This window comes from Anomalospiza imberbis, chromosome 1 (assembly GCF_031753505.1).
Source record: "Anomalospiza imberbis isolate Cuckoo-Finch-1a 21T00152 chromosome 1, ASM3175350v1, whole genome shotgun sequence".
Classification (NCBI taxonomy): domain Eukaryota; kingdom Metazoa; phylum Chordata; class Aves; order Passeriformes; family Viduidae; genus Anomalospiza; species Anomalospiza imberbis.
The window spans coordinates 50,026,501-50,049,978 of NC_089681.1; the positions used below are offsets into that span (position 1 = coordinate 50,026,501).

Here is a 23,478-nt window from a genome sequence, read left to right on the forward strand (position 1 = left end):
AGCTGTTAAACCCTTGCTTTGATCTAGTATATGGATTTAGAAGCTCATTAAATGTTTTTCATATTTGCTTGAGCACAGAAACACCATTACTTGCCATTTGTGATGAGACAGCCTTAAAAAACTTCAGGGGCATAAATGTTAAGGGATTCCAAGCAGCCTTGAAAAATGTCAGTGCAATGTATTCACTCTTTCTGTATGTGAAATGGTCACTATTGCTGGGGTCACTGGCTATGCCCATTCTTGTCTGGTGTGCAAAGTCCTTAGCACAATGGCTCAGAGCAGTCAGTTCTCTCAGGATTGAGCTGGGATTCCAGCTGTAGCAAGGAAGGCTGCTTCCTGTGCTGGTGTCTGTGCTGGCAACGCTGCCCACAAGTAATACACTACTTGATGGTTTGTTTTCCAGGCTGGTTTATGTCAAGAAGCCAAAGACCAACAATAAATGAGAAGAGACGGAGACAAAAGATGGTTGGTAGAAACAGGCAGGTGCTCTTTATTTCACGTGGCACAGCATTAGGCAGACAACCCAAGAAACAGTTTCTAACAAAAACCAAAGCTATCACTTCCAGGAACCATCCCCCAAACAAGGGTCTACTACCAACAGTGGCACTGAGATGTCCTTGCCTGTCCACTCTCATCTCCTCATAGTTTATATGCGCTTAGGCGGTATCTTAGTGGTGAATGTCCTTTCCAAGGAGACTAACTTCCTACAATGCAATATCTTTAGACAGCGTACATACTGTGCAGGATCACCAGAGTACAATCTCCTCAAGCCATGCTAAAATATAATGCTAACTCTGGAGACAAGGCTGTGCGATCACCTTGTGTCTCTCTGAGGTAATACAATGCTGTTTCTTAGCTGACAACATGAGGGGCACCTGAAGGAGGATCAATATGGCTTCAGAGTCTATTTTTAAACTCCTGATGCAGTAGCGAGGACCTGGTGTGCCATCGGCCAAGACAGGGTGAGGACCTCCTCCACTCCTGACAGCCGCTGGGCACCAGCAGCACCAGAGAGCTGAGCCTACTGTCACTCAGGGGGATGAGAACAGAGATGGACTTGGACTAGGAGGAGGAGGAGGAGAGGGCCATCAAAGATCACAACAGACCGTCAGCTTTGCGTTGGTCCTTAGGTGAGAGGTAACAATGCCAGCGATGCGGGGAGGGGTTACATCATTAGCACTCCAGATTTAAAGGCGTGAAGAATGGCTTGAGGAAGGAAGATGTTTTGGAGACTAAGGGCAAAGCTTTAAAAGCCTTGGGATATTACTTTTAATTATTATCTACAGGTTATTCTCTCTATATATACTATTTTTCTTTCTAAATTATGAAAATAAACATTTATTAACAAGTCACTGGGTCAAATCCTGCTCTCCACTGAAGGCAAATCCATTGACTTCAGTGGGAGGGAGCCCTGTGTAAACAACGAAGGGCAAATTTGGCCCTTTATGTCCTGAAAAGTCTGCTTGTACCCACTGCCTTTTAATACTGCAAGGAAATACAGATTGAAGGGTGAACTAATCATTACAAATTTCTCTTAAACTACCAGTGGAGTATCAGTGAGATGCAGCAAAGTAGCGTAAAAAAAAAAAAAAAAGGAACCAGTTAGTAATACTGCTTTAAAGAGAATTTTATCCATGTTTCAGAGCCAAAGTACAAAAAGAGAGTGGATCTGGATCAAGCGCTACTGGCCTTTGCTTTCTAAGCAACAACAAAATTCTTCATTTAGCTTTGGTGAAATGTTACACAACGAGAGAAAACAGAAGGAACCAAACAGTCCTTTTCCTTTGCAAACGTCATACGCCCAAAGGTGAACACTGTCATCCCTTTGGATTCTCTGCTAACTCCCACTGTCTGCACTGTGCAGTGTCAGCCACTGGAGACAAAACACATCTACTGTGCACACGAGTGAAACCTGTGGTGTCTTACAAACATAACATTTTGATGTTTTGAATACTAAAGACCACTAGGTGCTTTTAGACACAGAACAATACGATTTCAGATGCATTTACCACTTTTATTTCACTATGCAGAAACATACATTCACCATGTGTTGTGATGCAGCTGACAGTGTAATGGACGCTATCCCTTCCATGGGTATTAGAGCTGGACACTAGCGAGTTTTCAGTGGACGTTCTGTACAGGTTAAGGCTTGACTCAGAACTAGATAGTAAATGCTGGCCAGATTCTCAAACAGATTTTTTTTTTCCTCTGAGGACAAAAGGGAAATCAATATAAAACCATCACAGTTATTTCAGATTAATAATTTTCTAAAGCTGCAAACTAAGTAAAATACAGATTTTTTTTTTTCTCCAAAATAACTACATATAATTTACAAGGTTAGGATCTGTGAAGGGTGACTGGAAGCTGACTCTGAACAATGCTGACAAAAATCATTAAAGTTAATATACTAAAATCATTACTACCTCATAAGGTATTCAGTCAGGTATACAAAGCACACTTTGTAAGCATTTATATGTTTTGATAAGAGTAAAGATTCATCATTGTTTATCGGGCAGTAATAAAACCAGATGAAACAAATATAAGATTCAAGTTGTTTACTGAATAAATTGTGTTATTGGCACATCTAATGTGTGGTAAAACATTATACACAGTACCTATACAGCTTCTAGCATTTTCGGGGTAATTTTCATTTACAATATCTGTAAACAAAAGGCTTGCCACCTAACAAATTTTAATTTGTTTAGACTTTCAGAAACTGTGAAAGGCATGAACTGTTTTTGTGTTACATGAGATCACTGTTTATATTGTTTATGAACGTGCAGGTAAAGCTGAAAACTTAGACATTTTAAGAAAATTAAAAATGCTGCTTTTCTGTAATTTTATTGTTGCTTCATGCAATATTGTTTAACTGCTGCTGATTCAGATTGCTTTCTATGGGAAGGTATCTCTGCCAGTTTCTTTATTAACGGTCAAGATCAATTCTTCTGTACTGAAATTTTCCATAGACAGATACAAGTCAGTCAGGTTGGAACTGAGACTCCGTATAGGTTCTCGTATTCCTACTGGTATGCATGTCTGGATTCATATGCATTCTAGGTTATTCCTGCAGAAAAGAGAACTGAGTTAATTATTCAAAGGAACTACTCTCTTGCGAAAAGAGATTTTGTCAATTTGTTCATATAAGAAAACTGTTTCAAAATGGCATATCCCACTATAAGCAACTTGGACCAAATCCAAAGTCCACTGATGCCAACAGAAAGAATTGGTGACATCAATAGACTTTTAAGCAAGCCACATTGAGCTGTCTCTGAAACAATTAGCAGAATACCACAAGAATCACAGCTACTCACTCCTTAGTGACTGGTTCCATCTTCCAAATAAATAACTGACACTGAAATTCAGTTTTCTTTAGGGTCTGTATATCCAAAAGCAGGAGAGCCAAAGAGCTTCAAAAGGTGCTGTGCATTATACTCTCTTACTTACACCAAGTGCTAGGGAATACATATTGTTTTAAGAATAAAATGCTGCTATAGAGTCAACAAATCTGACAAGCAGCTTTTTCTTCCCCTTCTGCATACAGCATTCAAAGCAAATTGTGCAATGGTGCTGGCATTAAGAGCTTTCGCATAGCAGGTTAGTATGCATGACATGTTTCTGCACACAGAATAAATATAGGAATATTGAGATGTCTGTTTAGCCAGCCACTATTGGAGAGCATGCCTCTACTGAGAAAAAGCTAGACGCAAGGAAAGCTGCATTATCATCTCATCCTGATAAACAATGCTGCTTTAAAACATTAAATGTTCTTTCAAGTACAAGAAAGCCAAGACACCCAAATATCAACAAACTAATTCACTGCATTTAAAAGCAAGTTGGACCATATCTTTGCAAGTTGGGAATTGAAGCATAACTTCTAACATATCGGCGCAACACATTTAAAAAGCAGCTGTAGGTTTTTCCCTTGGCATTTTTAAACAAAAATGCACACCTTTAAGAACAAATTGTTTTTGTTCTTAAATGACACAAAAGCAGACAACAGATTTTTTATGACTTCAGAAGTAGAAAATTAGGCTATAACAAAGCATGGACAATGAGGACTTTTTCAGAGAGCCAACGAAAGCAAATGAGTAGTTTCTCTTTCTCCAGCTGGCACTGTTTAAAGAAGGCAGATGTCTAGAGCTGAATGTGGTTTACTTTCAAATATCAGAACTGATAACTAGCAACTTGAAAATGCCAGTGAGAGAAAGTGAAGAGTTAAAGGTGAAATATGGTAGGAAAACAACATCTGCAACATGCCAGCCCAGTAAATGCCTATGAAAATCATCTGGTCCTCTTACCTGTGGTCAATCCTCCCCATCTTCTGGTGTGATTTCTGTTTCTTTATGTACCACTACTTTGGTCACTGACATGTCAGGGTGCTGCTCTTTGGCTTCTTTAATTGCCTGAGCCAGCGCCTATCCCAAGGAAACCACAGAAGGGCAAAAACAAAAAGGAGGTGGAACATGCATGATCAGTAGCAAGGTGGAGAGATTTATGACATATTTCACAATTTACAAATGAGGAAAATGATTAAAATATGAAATATACCATCACTGATTTAACTATTATTCCAGCTTAATTTAAGGCATGCCAGTATGAATAATATCTGTCAAAGCAAAGTTTAGATATGTTCTCTTTGGCAGTCATCAGGGTAGCTTTTTTAACAGTTTGCAGATTTTACCTGATCGTGATCAATATCTGCATCTCCTGTGATGACTATTCGTTTTTCAATTCTTGTCTCTGAGATGCCTCCTTTCACAGTCTAGATGGGAGGGACAAAAATGCATGTCAGTAACTTACTTTAGAGTGCTGCTACTCATCCCCAGATGATCAGTGCAGGAACCCTCTCAGGACTGGATCACAACAGCTCAAACAGCTTGTGCAGAGGGGACAACCCTGTACTGCAAGTGAGCAGCTCTGGAGTTGGCCTGAATGCTCTGAATGGACTAATGACCTCCAGATGTCCTTTCAACAGGTAGTTTTATAATTCTAGTTAATCTGCACATGCATCAGGAGAGATGTTTGTATGTCAAAAATGGCTAACCTGTCTCATGAAAAATAGAATGGAAATACAGACAGCCCCATATTCAGACCTATTTAAGTCCAACTGCTTGTTTCAGAATGGTATATGGGGTGGCATGGCCTTCGTATGGCTCATCTACTAATGGGAGAACTTCATTGCAGAAAGATGAAATCCTGTTCTCAGTGAATATTGGTAGGAGAACTGTTACAGCACTAGGAGAGCTTCTATTTAGGGAGGAACTGTTATTTAATGCTACCTTAGAACCGGGAAGACACAGCATGGTTTGTCTGTGCAGATGAGCTTTCAGTCTGGCTGTGGGCAAGTTCCTCAGGGTACCATCTAGAACACAGCCAAGGTGTTGGAGCTGACTGAATGTCCTGTTATGGCTACAGGACATAGATTCACTATGTACTTTCAACACTGTTCAAAGCTAATATCTCAGGGCTGAAAGGCATAGTCATGTCAATGGAGCCTCATGTTCAGACAAGTTATTCCTTCCAGGCTACCATATGATTCCAATGTGGTTATACTCTTTCCAGTTCCAGGTAACATTTGCAGCTAAATCAAGTGTTTCTGTACAGCAAGATTTTGTGCTTGCATAGATATACCCTAAGGGTTTATGATTCATGTCAATTCATTGGATGATGTGTTAATCAAATCAGCATAGCCAAAGTCAGGTGAATAAAGACAAGTATTTATGGTAAATGTATGAAATTTTGTCAAAACAGTATCAGAATGTGTTCCCTTTTTAAAATAAATCATAGAACCAAAGCTAAGATAGCATACACCCTGGTGAGAAAGGAGCTCCCTGTTTTCTGAGGACTCACTTTGGTGATGTGTGTAGTAGTTGTAGTGCTGGTGGTTTCAGATGTGATTGTTTGTGCACTCATCAATACACCTGGTTCAGAGTCAGCACTGCAATCCACCTAGAAAACAGAAGAGAAAACCAGTCACTGAAAAATGCTCCTGAGCACAGGGAAACAAAAACTGGACTATTAAACTTCCCTATTTCTACAATTCTTCAAAAAGTGAGTATCTTATGGTAGGGGAAAACTACTATAAGGGCAACCATGTGCCAGTATTTGTGCATCTGGAGGCTGTCCTTCTCCTCTGGAAGAACAGATGAGAAGATGGCGCTTTTAAATCTGCAGTTTCATCAATGTTCTTGAAAGGCCCTACGCCAGGATGTGCGAGTGGCTCTCAGGTAAGTTATTCTTATGTACATTCTCCTCAAAATAATATTTAATACTAGTTCACACTAAAGCATACACTTAAAGATGGGTAAAGAAATGGGTTCCTTAAAGGCAAATTAAATTAGACCATGTCTTTTGCAGAATTTCTTACCTGAGAAGACTCATATGTAATGGTTTTTGTTTCTGTATGGACTACTGGCACTTCCTTTGTTGAAATTTCAAGGGTTTCTCCACCAGCGGGAACACTGCTGAAACTTATAGTCTCAGTCTTCACGACTGGCGACTGCATGAACAAAAAAGAAGGAATTGGAACATTTAGCAAAGCTTATGGGTTTCTCAGAACAATTTTTTTCTTTTTGCTTGGGGCAAAGAAAGAATAACTAAAAAGTGTTCTGCACTGAACAAAAAAAAAGAAAAACTTCTCTTCATTATAGTGGTACATTCATATACATAATTCTGGTGATATTTAGCACTTCCCTGGATTTTACAAAAACAGAGACCAAAATACTCAAAATACTACAGGAGGCAATAGTCACAACTTGAAAAATGGGAGGTTCCCTGAGAACATCAGGGAACACTTTTTCACTCTGAGAGTGACTGAACACTGGCACAGGTTGCCCAAGGATATTGTGGAATGTCCTTCCTTGAAGATACTCAGAAGAAGCTCTCTGGACATCGTCCTGGGCAGCAACTCATTCTGGATGTCCCTGCCTGATCACGGGGTTGGAGCAGATGACCTCCAGAGGGTCCTTCCAGCTTCAGCTATTCTGAGAATCTGTGATTCTACATTTTCTTAGAATGACAAGAGAATGAATTCTGTGCAGGCTTAGTCTTTTTATCTCTGAGGAGAAAGCCCTGCACAAAACAGGTCTTGAAAGTCTATTAATGGGGCTAAGATAAGGAACCTGGTCTAAGACATAGTACACTTATTTATAATTGCACCAAGAATGGAAAAAACAATCTATTTTCTGTCTTTGAGGATATGTGAACTTTGCCAGCCTTGACAGGCTTTCCCAAACAGAATGCCAGCTGATCTTGTTATCTGTTGCATAAAATGCCATGAAATTTGGTATTTCTCTGCAGCATAAAAAGCAGTTTCAAGTAAAGCATGCATGACATTTTGCTAACGATGGAAACCAGCAGCAAGCCTTGCAGGTGACATGCAAGGAGGAAATAAGAGGAGAAAAAACCTGCATCCTGTAAAAGTGCAATCATACAAGCTGGGAGCACTTTACTTTTGATGACAGGAATTAACTTAGCCTACTATTGCCTACATTCACAATTCAGCAGAGACATGATTAATTTAACAAGTTACCTCAAAATGAGGTTTTCTTTCCAAAGACTCTGAAAGTTGGACTGTTGTTCTGTGCTCCTCTGCCTGCTCACACGAAGCAGTGGCAGCGACTCCTTCCTGTTTGGTTAGGGCTTTCCCAGCCTCCTCCCTTTTTTCCTCCTTCGCCCCCTCAGTCCCAGCAGAGCCCTCCTTCCCTTTCACGCCGGCAGCCACCGCCGACGCCGCCTCAGCCTGGGCATCCAGCGTAAGTCCGGCCACTTTAGCAGGATCCCCGCCTGCATGCACCTCCATCCCATGTCTCTCCTTGACAACTACAGTCTCCTGTACAACCTTCTGCACTGTATCCTGATCCGGCTGAACTGCTTGCTTCATGTCACTGGAAGTTATCTCCTGAGACGTTGTCGTCTCTATTCTCTGCAGGGAAGGAGGAAAAAAACTCTCAGCATCAGAAGCAGACAACACTATTTGCAGTAGTGCCCAAGCTTAATGTACTGTGAATATAAATTTTAAAAAATGGGCATTATATTTTGCCAAGTTATTTCTCCCACATTGCATAGATTTTTGTTCTCAGTATGTTATCAGTATAGCAGAAATAGAAAACAATGAAGAAGCAAAATTTTTAAAAGTGAAGCGAAATTTTGATGTTGGTGTTCTTCTCATTGGTATTTTTGTGTGAGTTTTACAAAGGCAAAATACAGCACCCCACAAAATGACCAAAATAAAATGAAATGAAAGAAAAGCAGGTTGTTGACTTTTTTTTTTCCCCCGTTTTGGTGAAGTTTCTGTTGTGGTCCGTTGAATCAGAAGAAAACACACATGAATACATGCATTCGTTATACAGTTCCATAATGTGCAAAAAAACCACAAAATAATAGAAAAGCAAAAGTAATTGGTGCATGGTTATGACATCGATGGAGGGAATCAAGCAGACACCTGAGCCCAGGTATGGGAAGTAGAAGTAACCCCTCCTATGAACTCAGTTGGTTTTCTGGCGGACTCTATTAAAGTGAAGATATCTGAACCATCCAAGGTTTTTTCACTGGTGGACTGTTTAGTCTAAATAGACAAAGAAATGTAGAGTCATACACAGAAAAAAGGCAGACCCATATGCACAGACATATTAATTGCCAAAACCAGAGGCAGAGACGGAGGAAAAGGAGAGAAGGTTGCAGGGGCACGGAGAGGTAGGAAACAGGAAAAGAATGGGAAAATAAATCAGAGCGAATTCATAATGGCTGTAGTAAGCAATAGTTACAAAGCGTAGTTGTTAGCTTTGGCATTTTGCTGGTTCAAGCAAACCTTTTTTTTTTCCTTTTATTAACAAGCCACAGCAGCAATACTGAATTTCAGTACATAAACCAGAAAGGTTGAAAGCCTTATATAATGTCTGCTTCAGACTGTGAGACAGATTCAAAGTATGAGAGAAAAAAAATAAGCTGGGTTGGCTGCTGTCAACATAAAGCCAGGCAGCAAGAGAACTCAAAGCTAGGGTGGTGTGAAGGGATTGCCTAAAAGAAGTCATGCTTTTATCTTTAAATCGTGGCGTGAAGTCAAAGCCACTTGTTACCACTACTTTTGATGCAGACGACTCAGTAACATAGTGAGCAGTAGCAATGGTAAATGGCTGTTCTCTGGAATATCTCCACTCAGACAGGCTCTTATCTGTCCGGGCAAACGCCCCTGCTTTTACAGCTTCTCCGCCAAGACGCTTTTCTGCTTTGCCAAGCTGTAAGCTTTCCAGTGTACCAAGTAACTGCAAATCCTGGTCCATCCTTAGTGTCTTTTTCAAACTCTCCTCTTCAGGACTTTGCAACTGAGATTCTGCTTCCTTTATGGGTGTCAGAGAATCAGACAGCTTTCTTCTCGTGCTCTGCACGTCAGATCCTCGCCTGGCTTTCTCATCAGTGACAGGCTTGAGGACTTCATACTTGGCCACTATTGGAACGATCTTCACAGATTCTTGAACTTCCCTTTCCACTTTTTGCAAAGTTTCTCCTGAAGGCTGTACTGCTTTCTCGCCCTCTTTAGCTTTACTTGTCATGGTTACAATTTTCCCAGATACGGTATCATAGGACTTTCCTAGGGTGAACATTTTCTGCTTATTCTCCTCATTGGATTGTATTTCACTTTCCAAGTCCTCAAAGCTCTGCATTAGAACGGTACTGGATTTTAATATCTCAGGTGGAAAGGCAGTTTTACTGCTCACAGTCACTACTTTGTATGCCAGATTTTTTTCCGATTCACCATCAACTACCTCAGAGGGTATTTTTTCTATAATAACCCAATCCTCAGTGCCCTATATTTGAGATATAAAAGCTAAATTAGGATATCTGCAGGTTTATCTGTACTTCAGGAGCACTAAATTATGAAGACTTTTAAGAAATCATGTTGCTTCTTCTGAAAGCATATAGTAACTTCTAGCATTACACCTCTCAGTGCAGTTATCAAGCAAATAAACAGAATCACCTTAGGCAAAATATGATTTCTTTGCATATTCTCTCTCTTCAGAGGTCCATACAACACGGACTCAAAAATATTACTTTTGCCACACTATTTCTGTATTTGTTTGAAGTAAAATAGCAGGTCAGCACATAATTATAATGGTGATTGGAATCAACTTGGGCTTAAAAATCACATTGCAGTGCTTCACAAAGCTACAGTCAAAAACATATTACAAAAATAGGGCAAATAAGCCCATTCAACTGTACCCTAGCTGTCACAAACATGCTGTTAATAATACTTTAGAATAGTACTCTTCTGTATGTAGCCTGCACTGAATTTCCTTGTTTTCATTAGAACATCAATGTCCTTCAGGACTGTTTAAATGGAGAAGCGCAACACAGAAAACTGCATAAACTAAGCATACTACTAAAAATTCTGAATGAAACTTAATTGCAGCATCTTTTTTCCTCCTCATGCAAATGTGCTATGTGATTTGCTTTGACTATGCAATCAGCATCCCGTTATTTGACTTTAAGACCATAACTTCTGTATTTAACTAAGCAAATGATGTAGTTTAAAATCAAATGAATTAAAAATAACCTCTAGGGATGATGGGATACTTTTCTGGATAATGATTTGATGAGAAGTAACCAAAGTGCCAGCAGATTCTCCTTCCTGCAGCTTCTTCTCTATCACACTTGGCTAATAGAAAAACCAATAAAAATATAAAGTTCACCATCACTCAGCATAATCTAAATTCATTTGACAATATAAAGGAAACACATTCTCGTGACAGAAGTGCCTCATTCACCGTAACGTTCTCAGTGAGGTTTATGCTGGAAATGCATGCAAACTGCAAACAACATCCAAACAGCACCGTGCAAGTAGATTTCTAAGTAGCAGAGAAATCGGTCTCCATTAGGAAGCCATAAGCTCTGGAGAGGACCTATTCCTTAGAATTTGGTCTCCAGATTATATCTCTGCCTGGAACTTATTAAATAATAACAATTAAAAAAATATAAAAAGGGAGGGCTTGGAAAGGAAAAAAAGATAATAAAATAATAAATCATTGCCATCCTTTCTGACTGCATTTCAATGAAGTATTGTTTGTTTTTACCTGCATTTCAAGGAATGTAGTACCTCCCTTCTGCAAAAATATGAGTTTTTCTGATTTTTCTGCTTCTTCTTTGGTCTAATGTCAGGGGAATAAATTATTTTAGTAAATGGAGGGTATAAAGTCCACTATACTTCACAGTAGCTCACATTTCTCTACAAATCATTAATCTCATGGAAAATTAGGAAACAGAACTAAAGAGAATAATTTTGCAGCACAGAGGTTTCCAATGAGAAGTGAAATCAGTGTCTCTCTATGGTGAATGCAAAGGAGACATGAGTATACAAATGGTATGCACAAGTGGAGCACAAAACCCACTTAACTGAGTAAGACCCAGGTGTGGATGCACTGTGATTCATTTAACTGGGGCTGATGCCAGCTCACACAGCTTCCACCAATAGCCCAGAACAGGCCCTTCCACCTTCACTCTGGGCAAGGCTCTCTCCTGAGTTCGCAGCCCTCTCTGCTGAAGCAGGCAGAAGGTGTGCCCAGATATGATTTCAGCTCTCCCTTTTCCCTGCTGGTATTAGAAGTCTTAGGAGCACTTCTCCTACAGAGGGAGCTAACTGTTGTTCTATTATCCTGTAGTGTGACACCGAAATCTCCTCACTTTTATCCCATCAGCGCTTTTCCCAGTGCTATGAGAATAGTAAGAGTATCTCTCTATCTTGGAAAACTGGGAAAATGTTAAATGTAGGTAAGACTCTATTTCCCAAGGCTTTTGAGCCCACCTTCTGGGCTGGCCACTGTTGTCATTTGGCCAGAGAAAGTAAACCCCTGCAGAGAAAAATGGGTTTCTTGCCAAACCCTTTCTAGTAACTTCAGTAACTACTATACTCAATAGATATGCCAATGGAAGTTCTACGACTGGTATGATAAAAGGGTACATATCCTCAAGAGGAAAGAAAGAAATTTAAAGAGAAATATGACACTAGAAAGGGGTAAATGGTTCAACTCCCTGACTGCGAGGAGATGCACAACTCCTTTCTTCATAAAATCTTGGCTTCATCCAATTCAGGTCAGATTAAACATTGTAAAGGACTTTGTCAATATGATGACTTTCATGTTCTACAGCTATCTGGCTGCCATCATGGAAAATATTTAAAACTATATTTTTCATTACTAAGGAAAACCAAATTATTTCCCCATTTGTTCTAAGAAATCAAGTGGTGACCAGTGGCTTAAAGTCACACTGACCAAACACTCAGGTGCCACGTGCTCGAAGATCACATTTTGAAAAGACATATTTTCTCTTCTGTTCTTGTTTTATTATAAGAAGGAGCTACAGGTAAAAGCACTGAACATACTTTTAAAGTGGATAACATGTAACTTCTCTGACTAGCAGAAAGCACTACATCTTGACTGCCTGTGCATTTCTTGGTAGACATAAAGGTGCTGATTTTGACCGATGGATGGCTTCAGCTTTTTCCTGAAAAAATCTCCCTCATCAGGACATGTGAACTGAAACCATCTCACTTACTGGGACCAAAGGAATGGCCAGGTGTTATCTAAAGCAGAAGTCGCCTCAGAGTTAGGCTCTGACAGCTCAAGTCTGCTCTTATTTTTCCACAGCAATACCTTAATTTGGATGAGGTTCTGTGAAACAGATGGGTCACTTAGATGCATGTATAATTCATGCCCTTTTCCTATCCAAATGAATGGTTAAATTCAGATGTGTTTCCTCAGGGTGAAGCCTACATAGCTGTGTAATACTTTGATACTGCCTGTGTGTTTTAATTAAAACTGTTTATTACATTCCTAAATTAATAAAGATATTAAACAAATAGGGTGGTGCTAAGTTTGCTTCCCCTGCAATCCTCTGATTTGGGCTCAGTTAGCCACCCTTTCCAACAGTTCCTTACATATTTATTATGATAAATGCATCCTGTTTGTTGTACTTACAATTTTACTTTTTAGAAGGATAAATCTTTCTTTTCAACTACAATCAAACCAACCTCTTTGTACGGTCTGTTATGATTCCTGAACAAGGCAGTAGGAGCAACACTAAAACTCTTCTTTGCTCCCCTTAAAAAGGAAGCTTTGAGCACTAAGCCTGCATTTTTACATATTTTAATCCAACATGACTGCCACAGTAATGCACATCTGGTGCCAGCATCAGCCACTGGCTGTAATGTGGGAGAGGTGAGACCCCTTTCCTGGCAATATCCCTTTCCCTATAAGGAGAAGCTGTATGCCTCCGGGGATGCCCTTCCCCAGAGTTATGGGTCTGCAACACCAACCTCTGAGGTGAGAAAGCAGAACACTCTTTCAATTTACACTTTCTAGACAATTTTTACTGAATTCCCTATAACATTACATCCCCCAGTGCTGTGGGCACAGAAACAAATCTCATGACCATTTATTGGTTTTTAATGCTAAAACCAAGAGGAACCCATAAAGATAATTCCTGTGAGACAGAAACCAGATATCCATTCATACTAGAATAAAAAAAAAACTTTCAGGCAGACCACACAAGCTTATTTCTTTTTGCTCCACTGGACTTAAGCCAAGACTCTGCACTATGTATTTTATTGCAACACAAATGTTTCCTTGCTACCCCTACATGTCCTTATCTACCTACAGATCAAGTAAACACCAGCTCTTAGACTGGCAAGTTTCTTACAAGCACTTCAAGACTGCACAGTGAGTAAGATTTTTTCACACACACACACTGCAGGAAAATTCAGATACTTAGCAATCTGCATTGGGTCTTCAATGACAGTATCCAGCAGACTGCAGCAACCATCAGATTCCTTATGGAACTGGCCAAGAAGGTCCAATTATCATCATTATTTCTTCCCTGTTTTCAGAGACTGAGAGCTCTGCCCTTAGTTCTGTATTTTCTTTTCAAGCTTGGCACCATAGCCCCCACCTGTCTCACTACACCACTGCTCCCAACCAGTCACTATTGCTTAAATTTTCTCTCCATCACTTTCATGGTTTCTCTCATGCATGGCTGGACTTCCTCAAGCTCACCGAACCTGTAACAATGCCTGTATTTTGCACCCTCAGAGAGACCCAGTTCTGCCACACCGCTTCCAGTGAATTTAATTCTCTATATACACATGTATTTATATATGTATATATTTGTGGTATCTACTCTTCCTCCCATCTTTGCTGCCTGTGTCCTGAGAAAAGGGAGTGCCTGCAAGCAGGGATTGGCCTCTAACTATGGCCTCTAATCTAGTGAGAACTGCTATAAGTAAAAATGCATAGACAAATACATAATGAAGCCTTTCAGCTCACGCTGACCTCTTCAGGCACTAGTGGTTCAATCATAGGAGCATCCTCCTGCCTTGCTGCAAGCCGAACAGGAGATGTGGAAAGCCTCTTCTCCCACTCATTAGACACAGTCGTTTCTGTGGAGGTTTCCAAGAAGGTGCGTTTCAACTCGCTTATATTGGTCTGATGTTTCATCAGATCTTCCTGGGTTTTGTCTAGATCCTAGACAGTTTTAAAAGAATAGAGCAGTTTGTGATACATCCTAAGCCAACCAAACTTTAGAGCCAAAACACACAACTTGGTTAGTATAGAGGGAAGTAACAGCTCAGGGAGCCGAGGAGCACAGCACTAACACAACACTCTGTGAAAATGTGGCATTTTGAAAGAGAACAGCATAGCATATCTCGTACAAGTGAGTCTAAATACACTCTTAAAGAGCCTGTCCATATTGGTATAATTTGCACCTGATAAAGAGGCTCCAAACAAACATACATATGCGCGTGGAGGCACACACATAGAGGCACACGCATATATTGATACTGATAGTACAGGTTAGAGGAGTCATCATAATCTGAGAGAAAAAATAATCTATTAGCAGGTGGGAGTACACAGTTCATGCATCATAGTGCAGATCCACAGTTTACCACTAAAACTAACACACATGTACGTACATGCACTGGTATATACCAATACCAACCTCTAACATAAGATTACTATGTTTGACATACACATTTTCACCCTGTATTCGCTTAATCAGACTATTCTGAAAGAAGTGAAAAAGAAAGGGAAAAGTAAGGGACACAGTATTGAAAGGATACAAAATGCTGTTTCTACACATTTCTTCACAGAGAACTGACAGTAACATGCTGAAAGAGGCGAACACCTCCAACATTGATACCTGAGCAACATCTAGACCTTTTGTTTCTGTACCTGTGCCTTTAGATCTCCGTCCTCCTCTTGATCCGACTGCCAGCATGAGAAAGATTGGAAAACAACACCTTACCCACTTGTATGAATGAAGGCTTTGTGAACATTGGTGAGAGGTACACACTAGGTTAAAATCCCATTTTCTCCTCATTAAGGGTTTAAGGAGAAGGAGTAGACACACTGGCTTTGCACCGTTTTCCTAACTCAGAGCAAACGTCTGCTTCTTAAATTTTTGTTTTGTTATCAAAGGGGTGTTAAGCATCTTCCTTTATAAATAATGCTACACTCCACATTCATAAATTTCTATTTATGGAGCAGCAGTTGCACCTTCTCACCAAGGTCCCAGCTAGTCTAGGACGGAACAGCAACAGCAAATGCTTTGGAATTCCCTAATTCCAGAATTTACACATAGGACATAATCTGGGTCACAAGCAAAGCTTTGCATAAACTCACCATGGGCAAACAATCTGCAACACTTTCTACAGAAAGAAGCACATTTTATTTGCTTAAAATGCTACTTCCCTAACCATACTCCCTTTCTGTATTTCTGTAATTTTATTTCATATTTAGCCTGTATACATTCTTTCACGACCTATCATCTGGAATGGCACACACATCCCGTCCACTTCAGTGCACTATTTCAAAAGAAACACCATAAGGACTGCCTCAGCAGCTCTGTTTCCAAGGGTGCAATTTTCAGGTGGCAGATATACCACACATTTTGAAAATCAGGTATCCATAAGAAAAACTGAAATGTGCTATATCTTCTCCTCTAAATAAAGATGGCAACTAGGGATATTAATATGCATTTTTGAGTAATAAACTGAACATTTTAAACATCACAATTTTATTATTATGTTTTACTTTCTGCAGCACTCAAGGCCTGAAGTTATGGAGTGAAAGAAGCACTTCAAAGCATCTTGTACTTCTGACTCATCTCAACAGACTTTATGTTGTTGCACTGTTTGAATTCTTTTAATGCCCGTGCTGCTATTTTATTGTTAATTTTTCATATAGTCCTAATTAGACAAATGACTCATGGGAAAATCTGTTGATTACTTTACAACTCTGTTCAAATTTATTCTATTTACAGCCAAGGCTGAATCGTCCTGACATGTCATACATAAAATTTTTCCTTGATGATAATTTTAACAGTCTCAAATATTAATGAGATCCTTCTAAAAACCTAGAGTAATGTTTGTAGTAAGATACTGTCTTCTAGCAGATGTCAGATGAAATTCAGCTCATGTTTGCAGCTGCAACCATATTAATTATGAAAGCATTATGTGCACTTCAGTGAAGTCACATAGGGTTGAATTTGCCTGCACAGTCTATGTACCATGTTGTGGATATGAGGCTTCTTAGTGCAAGGAAAATATAAACATTTTGCATTTCTCCTCTGAAAAGAATACCTGGACTAGTAGTGGCCATATGTGAAGATGCCATGTGAAATTACATTAAAGAAAAAACTTAGGTATTTAAAATGTGAGAATATTCAGTACATTTGAAAACAGCTTTTTATTGCCTTTTCCCCACTCTCCCACTCAGGCTTCAGAGTATAAGAGCAAACAAGCACACAAAAAACCCCAGGGCACGATCTGGTCAGCGGAACCCACCGGGTGGGCAGCACTGGCACGGGTGACACCGCCACTGCCCCACTAACCGCACAATGCAGAGGCCTTGCAGATTCCAAACCAAACTCAGGAATAAGAGGAACCCATGGGGAGCACCGGAAACTCAACTCTCCTAGCAAAGCTCTCCCGCTTGCAGGCACGCACATGCACACACGTGCAGGGAGGGATCCTGAGCTGCCGTAGCAGACATGCGGTCTAGCCCCAAGGCCCAGGGTCGGGAAGAGACGAGGCCAAACGCTCTCCCCTGCCATAGCTGGGTGCTGGCGACTGTACAAACCTCGGTGGCAGTGGTCTCACCATCAGCCGCAGTATCCGTCTGCTCACTGTCAGTCTATTGGGTTAGACAAGTACCCGGGTCCCGAGAGGAAGGCAGGAATAAAGAATAAACCCAGCTCATCAGTACACACAGCTCACACGGGGAACTGTTAAACTCAACATCCCTGTGAACTGCATTAGCATTGCTTTTCGAACAACGCACATGTCAAAGAAGCAAAATAAAAATGCTATATTAGTAAACAGAACAGACTCAGAGGAAGACTCGAGGCGTACTGTACACAGTATATAGCTCTACTGGAACAATTTTATAAGCCAAACAAAACATTACTGGAAAAGTGTTATTTGAATAGTAGATTTTTTTTTTCTTTAAGAAAACTAGGTAGCTTAAAAAAAAATGGGGAAAAAAAGTGACTAATATTTTCTAATCAAACTTTTCCTCCCATAATGATTTTTTACAGAAAATTATTGAATTAATTTTTGTTATAGCCAATATAAAGTGGTGGTTAAATTTTTATCTGGAGGGGAAAAAGACAATTAAAAAAAACAACAACAACAAAGCTACTTTAACAGTCATCTGACTTTCAGCCCCTCATTTGTACAGAGGTTGTTCTTGTCTCCACATTTACACACCATGAGGCTGTCTGCATTACCAAAGAGTTCAAATAACCGTACCCCCAGCCCATCTACTGTATTATCTTTGGAGTAATGGTAAGGCTCAGATCCCATTCGGTTCCAATAAAGAACAGCTGATAATTGTTAATGATAGTAAAAAGAAAGAAAACTGCCATTAAAAGAAGAAAAAAATACTTCCCATTCCATTTAAGAGTATGGATGAAAGCAGGAGAAAAACAAAAGTAATTCCCCACCACCCCTCCAAACACTTACTAGGTATGAGTGATAAAAATGAAACAAAGCACAGCATTGCACAGACTGATCTATCCCTGCTTTGCATGAAGAACATTTTAGTGGAGAACATAAGTGTCAAAGTTAAGAGAGAGTGGAGGGGAGGTTACTACAGGCTGAGAAGAGAGTTCAAAAAAATACTCTGATGTCAGGTAAGCATATGGAAAACTAGTAAGTAAAGTGCACCCTACTGCCTCAGACTGGCACATCCAAGTTGTTTTGATAGCAGTGAAAGCTCTGGTTTCCATTAGTGATTTTCTGTGGTCCTTAGATAGTAACCTAGGTAGTCAATTTAAAGCCAAGACAACACATCTCATCCTCCAATCACATCAGTATGAACAAGAACAAAAGAACAACCTACTGGTGGATGGAGTATCAGTCTTAGCTTTGAATTTCCTCCATTTTTTTGCCATTTTCTGACAACTCCATTGTTTCGTAAGACAATGTTTTGATTTTTTTCATAGCTTTGCTTTTTATTCTTTGAAGAGTTTGTATTGTTTGTATGACAGACAGAAGAATAAACAAGCATTTTGCACTACTTGCTAAGTGCATGAATGAAAGTTACATGAAATTTTTCAAGCCATGACCACTCTTGAGACAGACCACATCTATTGTGAATTGGAAGTGTAATGTCAAAGCAGTCTATTAGGCTGGTCCAACTGCTTTCACTAAAATGCTAGAAAATTGTTTCTTTATTAACAAAGGATCTCCTATCTTTATAAAATTATAGGCAATTGTAAAGGTACAGCAATAGAAAAAAAGTATGAATTGTTACTCCTGTTTACAAAAATAAAAAGAAGCAAAGAGGAATTAATGCATCTAGGCATTTAAAAATAATTAAAAATTGTGTCAAGGCACTGTAACAAAAGTCTGGCATATAGGGTTCATTTTAAGAACTTGAAGTCAATGGAAAATTAGCTGCTAAGGTAAAAACACAGAAGCTAGTGAATTCCAAGGGGTGAGATTCTTTGACTGCATGGACTAACTCCAGATGCATAGCTCAAGGGAGAACAAGCTCAACAATGTAAGGCACTGGTTCAGGATACTGGCTGTTGTCTTCTGCATCTCTGTGTGCAATCTTTTGTGAACTGTGGGGGTGGGAAAGGTTCCTATCTCTTTTGCCATAAGTGGAATGAAATCCTAAATAAAGCATAAAGATTGCTTTATTGCAAAGTACGTGTCTGCTGATAAGCCAATCAACAGCCATGGAGCCGAAGTCAACATTACTGAGTTACTTGAAATAAAGATCTGGGGTTATCACAGAGCAGGGAATGGTGAGTTAAGGCTGAGTAAGGCAGGGCTCCTCTGGAGTGAAGACTACGAAAGGCCAGGCTCAGCTCCAAGACGGGCTGAGGTACAGCTGAGGTGGGGCTGGCAGGCAAGCGAGGGCTGGAGCAGGACAGAAGGCAGCTTCTGCTGATGTGCTGTGGCTGCACCTCTTCTACCTTGTGATCGTAATTGCTGTGATTTGTTTTGCCAATGTAATGCAGACATGCCCGAGTTTAAGACATATTCACTTTCATGCAATATTTTGAACAAGAAATACCCTGTGGATTAGGCACAAGTCTGTGTTGTCTGCCAGGAAGCACTGCCAGAGTAATCACACTCATAAAAGAGCGATACTAAAAAGCCTATTTTAGATGTTTTTATGCTCAATACTTCCTAACTTTACTAATAAAAAAAAGTGCTCATTTCTGAAAGAGAAACAGACTAATGTATTACATAAACACTGCCTCATTATTGCCTCTAGAGCTGGAACTATATTAATGCTGTTACTGCTATTAGATTAATCCAAGTGCAGGGCTAATGCAAATTGAGACCTAAATGCTGTCTCAAAATGAGGACAAGAAATAAGACAGCAGCATTTTGGATGCCTTTTATCAGAAATTGTACATTATTTTTTTGTTGTGAGGCATCACAGAGCCAAAAGCATTTAAAGACAATGTTTTTACAAGACAAATTGATGTGACTTTTGGCTTTCCATAAAAATGAAATGAAATCCTGCACCAAGTATTACAAAACCAACAGCAGCAGATGAGAATGTTCAAGCTGGTTTATCAAAGAGAGCTACTTCAATGGACTATTGACAAGTGGCCAAGGTGGCTTTTTACATGGCCAACTGGTCTGTGATTATCTGATCTGGGTTTTTTTCTTTATATACAAAGCAAAACCATACTTTTGTATTTGAAGTTGAAGAAGAAAATAGAAAATCAAGGAAAACCTGAACTCATTATTTTATTCTGTCAACAAAGAATAATCAGGCTCCAGCAAAAACTGAGATGCCAGTTACTCTGTTACTTAAGCAGATTCCTTTCCTACTTCTGGATGTACCATCACATCCACAGTACCCAGAACCACTGCAGACTCCTACTGCAGCTGATTCAGCTGCCCATGATGACCCTGGCGGCTTGAGGCATCAGTTTTGGCAGTGCTAATCTAACACTGCAAATGTCAAGACAGCCCACATGGCAAGCTCCTGCAACAGCTGCACAACAGCTGTCCCAATCTGACCCCTCACTGATATGCTGGATTTAACCATGGGAAAGCAATTTAATCTGCAGCAGAGATGGGATCAAGGCTGAAAATCAAGATCCAGGTGTTGCTGAACCAGAAAGCCTTTTCTGGGGTTCAGTTACAGCTGATAGCCTTTTGCAAAAAGCTAAGTCCATCTGGACTTTGAACATACTAAAGTTGGTGAGGGTGCTCATCACTGTTAGGTAGCTAGTCACAGAAATAAATATAGATACATATTCTTATATTTGCATGCTTTATGCAGAAAATTATACTTAATACTGACTATTTAGATAACTATTCTAACCCTAGTATAAACTAATAGAAGGAAGAAAAAGGTCTTATTTAGTGCTAGTCACTTTGCACCAACTGACACAGTTCAAGCCAAGCCTCTTCCACACAGTGTTGTGCCTAACCCTGGGCTCCAAGCTGTACTCCCAGCATGAGAAAAAAATAAAAAAGAAGAAAAAATAAATTAAAAAAACCAAACCAAAAACAACAGCCCCAAACAAAAAAAAAAACCTTCTAACATATCAGCACAGACAGAAATGAGGCTCTGAAAGTAGGACCACTATTGCAGCAATCTAACACTGGTTAGGACTGAAGCACTGAACACGAAAAAGAGTGTGTTCGATGCCGAGGTACACACCTCTTCCTCTGAACTGTCACTCAGGTCATTGGCAAGTGAGGCACTCAAGGAGGCCGCCTTGGGCTCCAGGTAGCAGAGGCACATAGCCAGAGGAAAGGAGAGAGTGAGGGCGTATGGCACTGAGAAGGAGGCAGAGAGCAGAAAGAAAAAAATGAAGAGGAAGCAAGGCACGAGGGAGGGGGAGCGGATGGGGAGGTAGTGCTGCACACTGGCAGGAAGAAGGTTGGTTTCAGAGAGGTTAGGGAGCGACAAGTAGCCATCGTCATCCAGGAGGGAAGGAAATGACTCTGGAAGTTGCAAGGAGAAGGAAAACAGTGTTCCGCCTTTGCCAGCTTTTTGCTTGTAGCCAAAAGCCATGTCTTGCTCGGCGGAGCAAACTCGCCCCTTTCTGTCAGAGTCTGGCTCCAACTTGCTGTGTTTTGGAGTGCTCTCTTTGGGGGCCTCACAGCCTGAGGACTTTGTCCGAGTGCTCTCCTTGCATCTCCTGCGAAGCTTTGCTGAAGATACATGGGGGCCAGGCTGAAAGGATGGCGAGGAGTGGTGGGAGTCAGTGCCAAGCAAGGATGGCTGGTGACAGAGAAAGAGCAGCAAACAAGGCGCAGAAGCAAAAGGACAAAAAGAAAACTGTAATTAGTTAATTTTCTTCTGTGATGATAAATAATATATATTATATATATAAAATTATAAACAGTATTTTAACACTGCAGGTTTCCACCGAATTGAATGGTGCATGTTCCCATGCCACACACCACAGGTATTAGCGAATCACGCTTCCAGCTTACAAAAGGCAACTTCTTGATTCAACATTTGTCTAGTCCTCTGCAGCACAGGATTTACATAAAAGCCTCCATGGCCACATAGGGAGTTTCAAGTGTTGCCAATTTCTACGTACTGCAAGATTGGTTTCTGATCATAAAGTTTTCAAACATGAAATACATGGAAAGCAACAAAGAAGGAAACATATTTCTGGTACCAGCACTCTTTTGACAGCATTCTTGCAGTCAGGAGGAGACCTGGTGGGGGCTAAATGCTTCCCATCTATGCCTTGGACAACCTCAGCAGTAATAATTAAAACTCCAAGGACTTTAAATTCCTCGACTGCAATATTAAAAAAAAAATCTAGGCCATAAACCAAATTAAAACACATTGTTGTTTAGTGGGGGGAGCAGAAATCCATTCATCAATGCTTCTGATGGAAAAAACTGCTTGACAGATATCCCAGCAGCCGCTTCCTCAGCACAGCTCCCACCACTGGTCCCTGCTGGGCATCACCACAGCCCTGCCCTCACCTCTGCTCACTGTGAGCCCGAGCAGGCAGTGCTGGGGGCTCAGCCCCTCCCAGCCATGCAACCTGCCAGCCCCTCCATGCTGCCACTTCTTCGGCCGTACACTGAAAGAAGAGAGTTGAGACTTGTGGCTCAGCAGACCCTATAATCTCTCACTGGGGATCTGAAGGGGGGCTGGCTAGAGAGAGGTCCTTGCCCCACACAGCCACATCTTCTCATAATCAAAATTATGGGTAACGCTTTACCCATAGTGAAGAGGCAAAAATGCCCCTGATGCTTTTGCCACAAGTTTTACCAAAATGCCAAGAATACTGGCTACCAACAAGCAGGATCTGCTTTGATATGCCACTTGTAGGGCATTCAACTGGCCTTTCAGGTCATTTGATGTCAAAAAACTGGTAGGAGGAGGGAGGTGATTCAGTGGAAATGGTGACTGTCATTTCACATGTTCCCTGCAAGCATACACCACTTTGTCTTCAGAAGGACAAAAACCACTGTCATCACCAAAATGTATACCCAGTACAAAACATCTGCCACAACGCTGATGGATCAGAGATGTTTTGGCCAAGATTCAACAAGTGCACGTAGCTGAAGTGACCCACTGGATCCATGACCAAACCCTCAGTGCCTGAGCTGCTCCATCCATACCACATCTCCCCAGAGAGATATAATAGCCATTTTACTTTCACTCCAGGCTCCCAAAAGCAAAATTACTTTAAAGCCACAACAGCATTTGCCTCCAGTTCAAGCTGGTGTTGAAAGGGGAGGCAAAAGCAGATCCAAGTTTTAAATGCCAACTGCTACTAAGCCCGAACTTTACCAGGTATATTAATTGTAGAAATGGGACATAAGCCAAGTAATTACATGGAAGAACTCCTTTCCTTCCTCTTTCATATTTCCCTTTCTCTCTTCTCTAACAATCTATCAATTCAAGGAATCTGTACTCCCAAACTAAGCAATCAGAATCAAGCCTAGCTTCAAACCACTTACAAATGTCTCTATGG

The 23,478-nt window shown here is 40.5% G+C and overlaps 1 protein-coding gene across 38 annotated transcripts in view; it reads right to left on the bottom strand.

The window, feature by feature from the left end:
* Nucleotides 1-463: 463 nt before the first annotated feature.
* EPB41L3 (erythrocyte membrane protein band 4.1 like 3) overlaps nucleotides 464-23,478 on the bottom strand; it is a 143,102-nt gene continuing 120,087 nt past the window's right edge. For 5 of the 38 annotated variants that reach the window (XM_068191638.1, XM_068191619.1, XM_068191674.1 and 2 more), the window contains exons 13-27: nucleotides 21,189-21,755; nucleotides 17,127-17,180; nucleotides 15,219-15,254; nucleotides 14,986-15,051; nucleotides 14,319-14,510; nucleotides 11,070-11,144; nucleotides 10,553-10,654; nucleotides 9,078-9,806; nucleotides 8,444-8,566; nucleotides 7,532-7,924; nucleotides 6,368-6,499; nucleotides 5,851-5,949; nucleotides 4,682-4,762; nucleotides 4,299-4,415; nucleotides 464-3,064 (exon numbers count right to left, since the gene is read on the bottom strand). In XM_068191638.1, the coding sequence (XP_068047739.1) occupies nucleotides 4,305-4,415; nucleotides 4,682-4,762; nucleotides 5,851-5,949; nucleotides 6,368-6,499; nucleotides 7,532-7,924; nucleotides 8,444-8,566; nucleotides 9,078-9,806; nucleotides 10,553-10,654; nucleotides 11,070-11,144; nucleotides 14,319-14,510; nucleotides 14,986-15,051; nucleotides 15,219-15,254; nucleotides 17,127-17,180; nucleotides 21,189-21,755 (2,760 nt within the window). In that variant the 3' untranslated portion in view covers nucleotides 464-3,064; nucleotides 4,299-4,304. The remainder of the gene's footprint in view (nucleotides 3,065-4,298; nucleotides 4,416-4,681; nucleotides 4,763-5,850; nucleotides 5,950-6,367; nucleotides 6,500-7,531; nucleotides 7,925-8,443; nucleotides 8,567-9,077; nucleotides 9,807-10,552; nucleotides 10,655-11,069; nucleotides 11,145-14,318; nucleotides 14,511-14,985; nucleotides 15,052-15,218; nucleotides 15,255-17,126; nucleotides 17,181-21,188; nucleotides 21,756-23,478) is intronic. The other 33 variants (XM_068191716.1, XM_068191698.1, XM_068191779.1 and 30 more) reach the window with 22 other exon arrangements.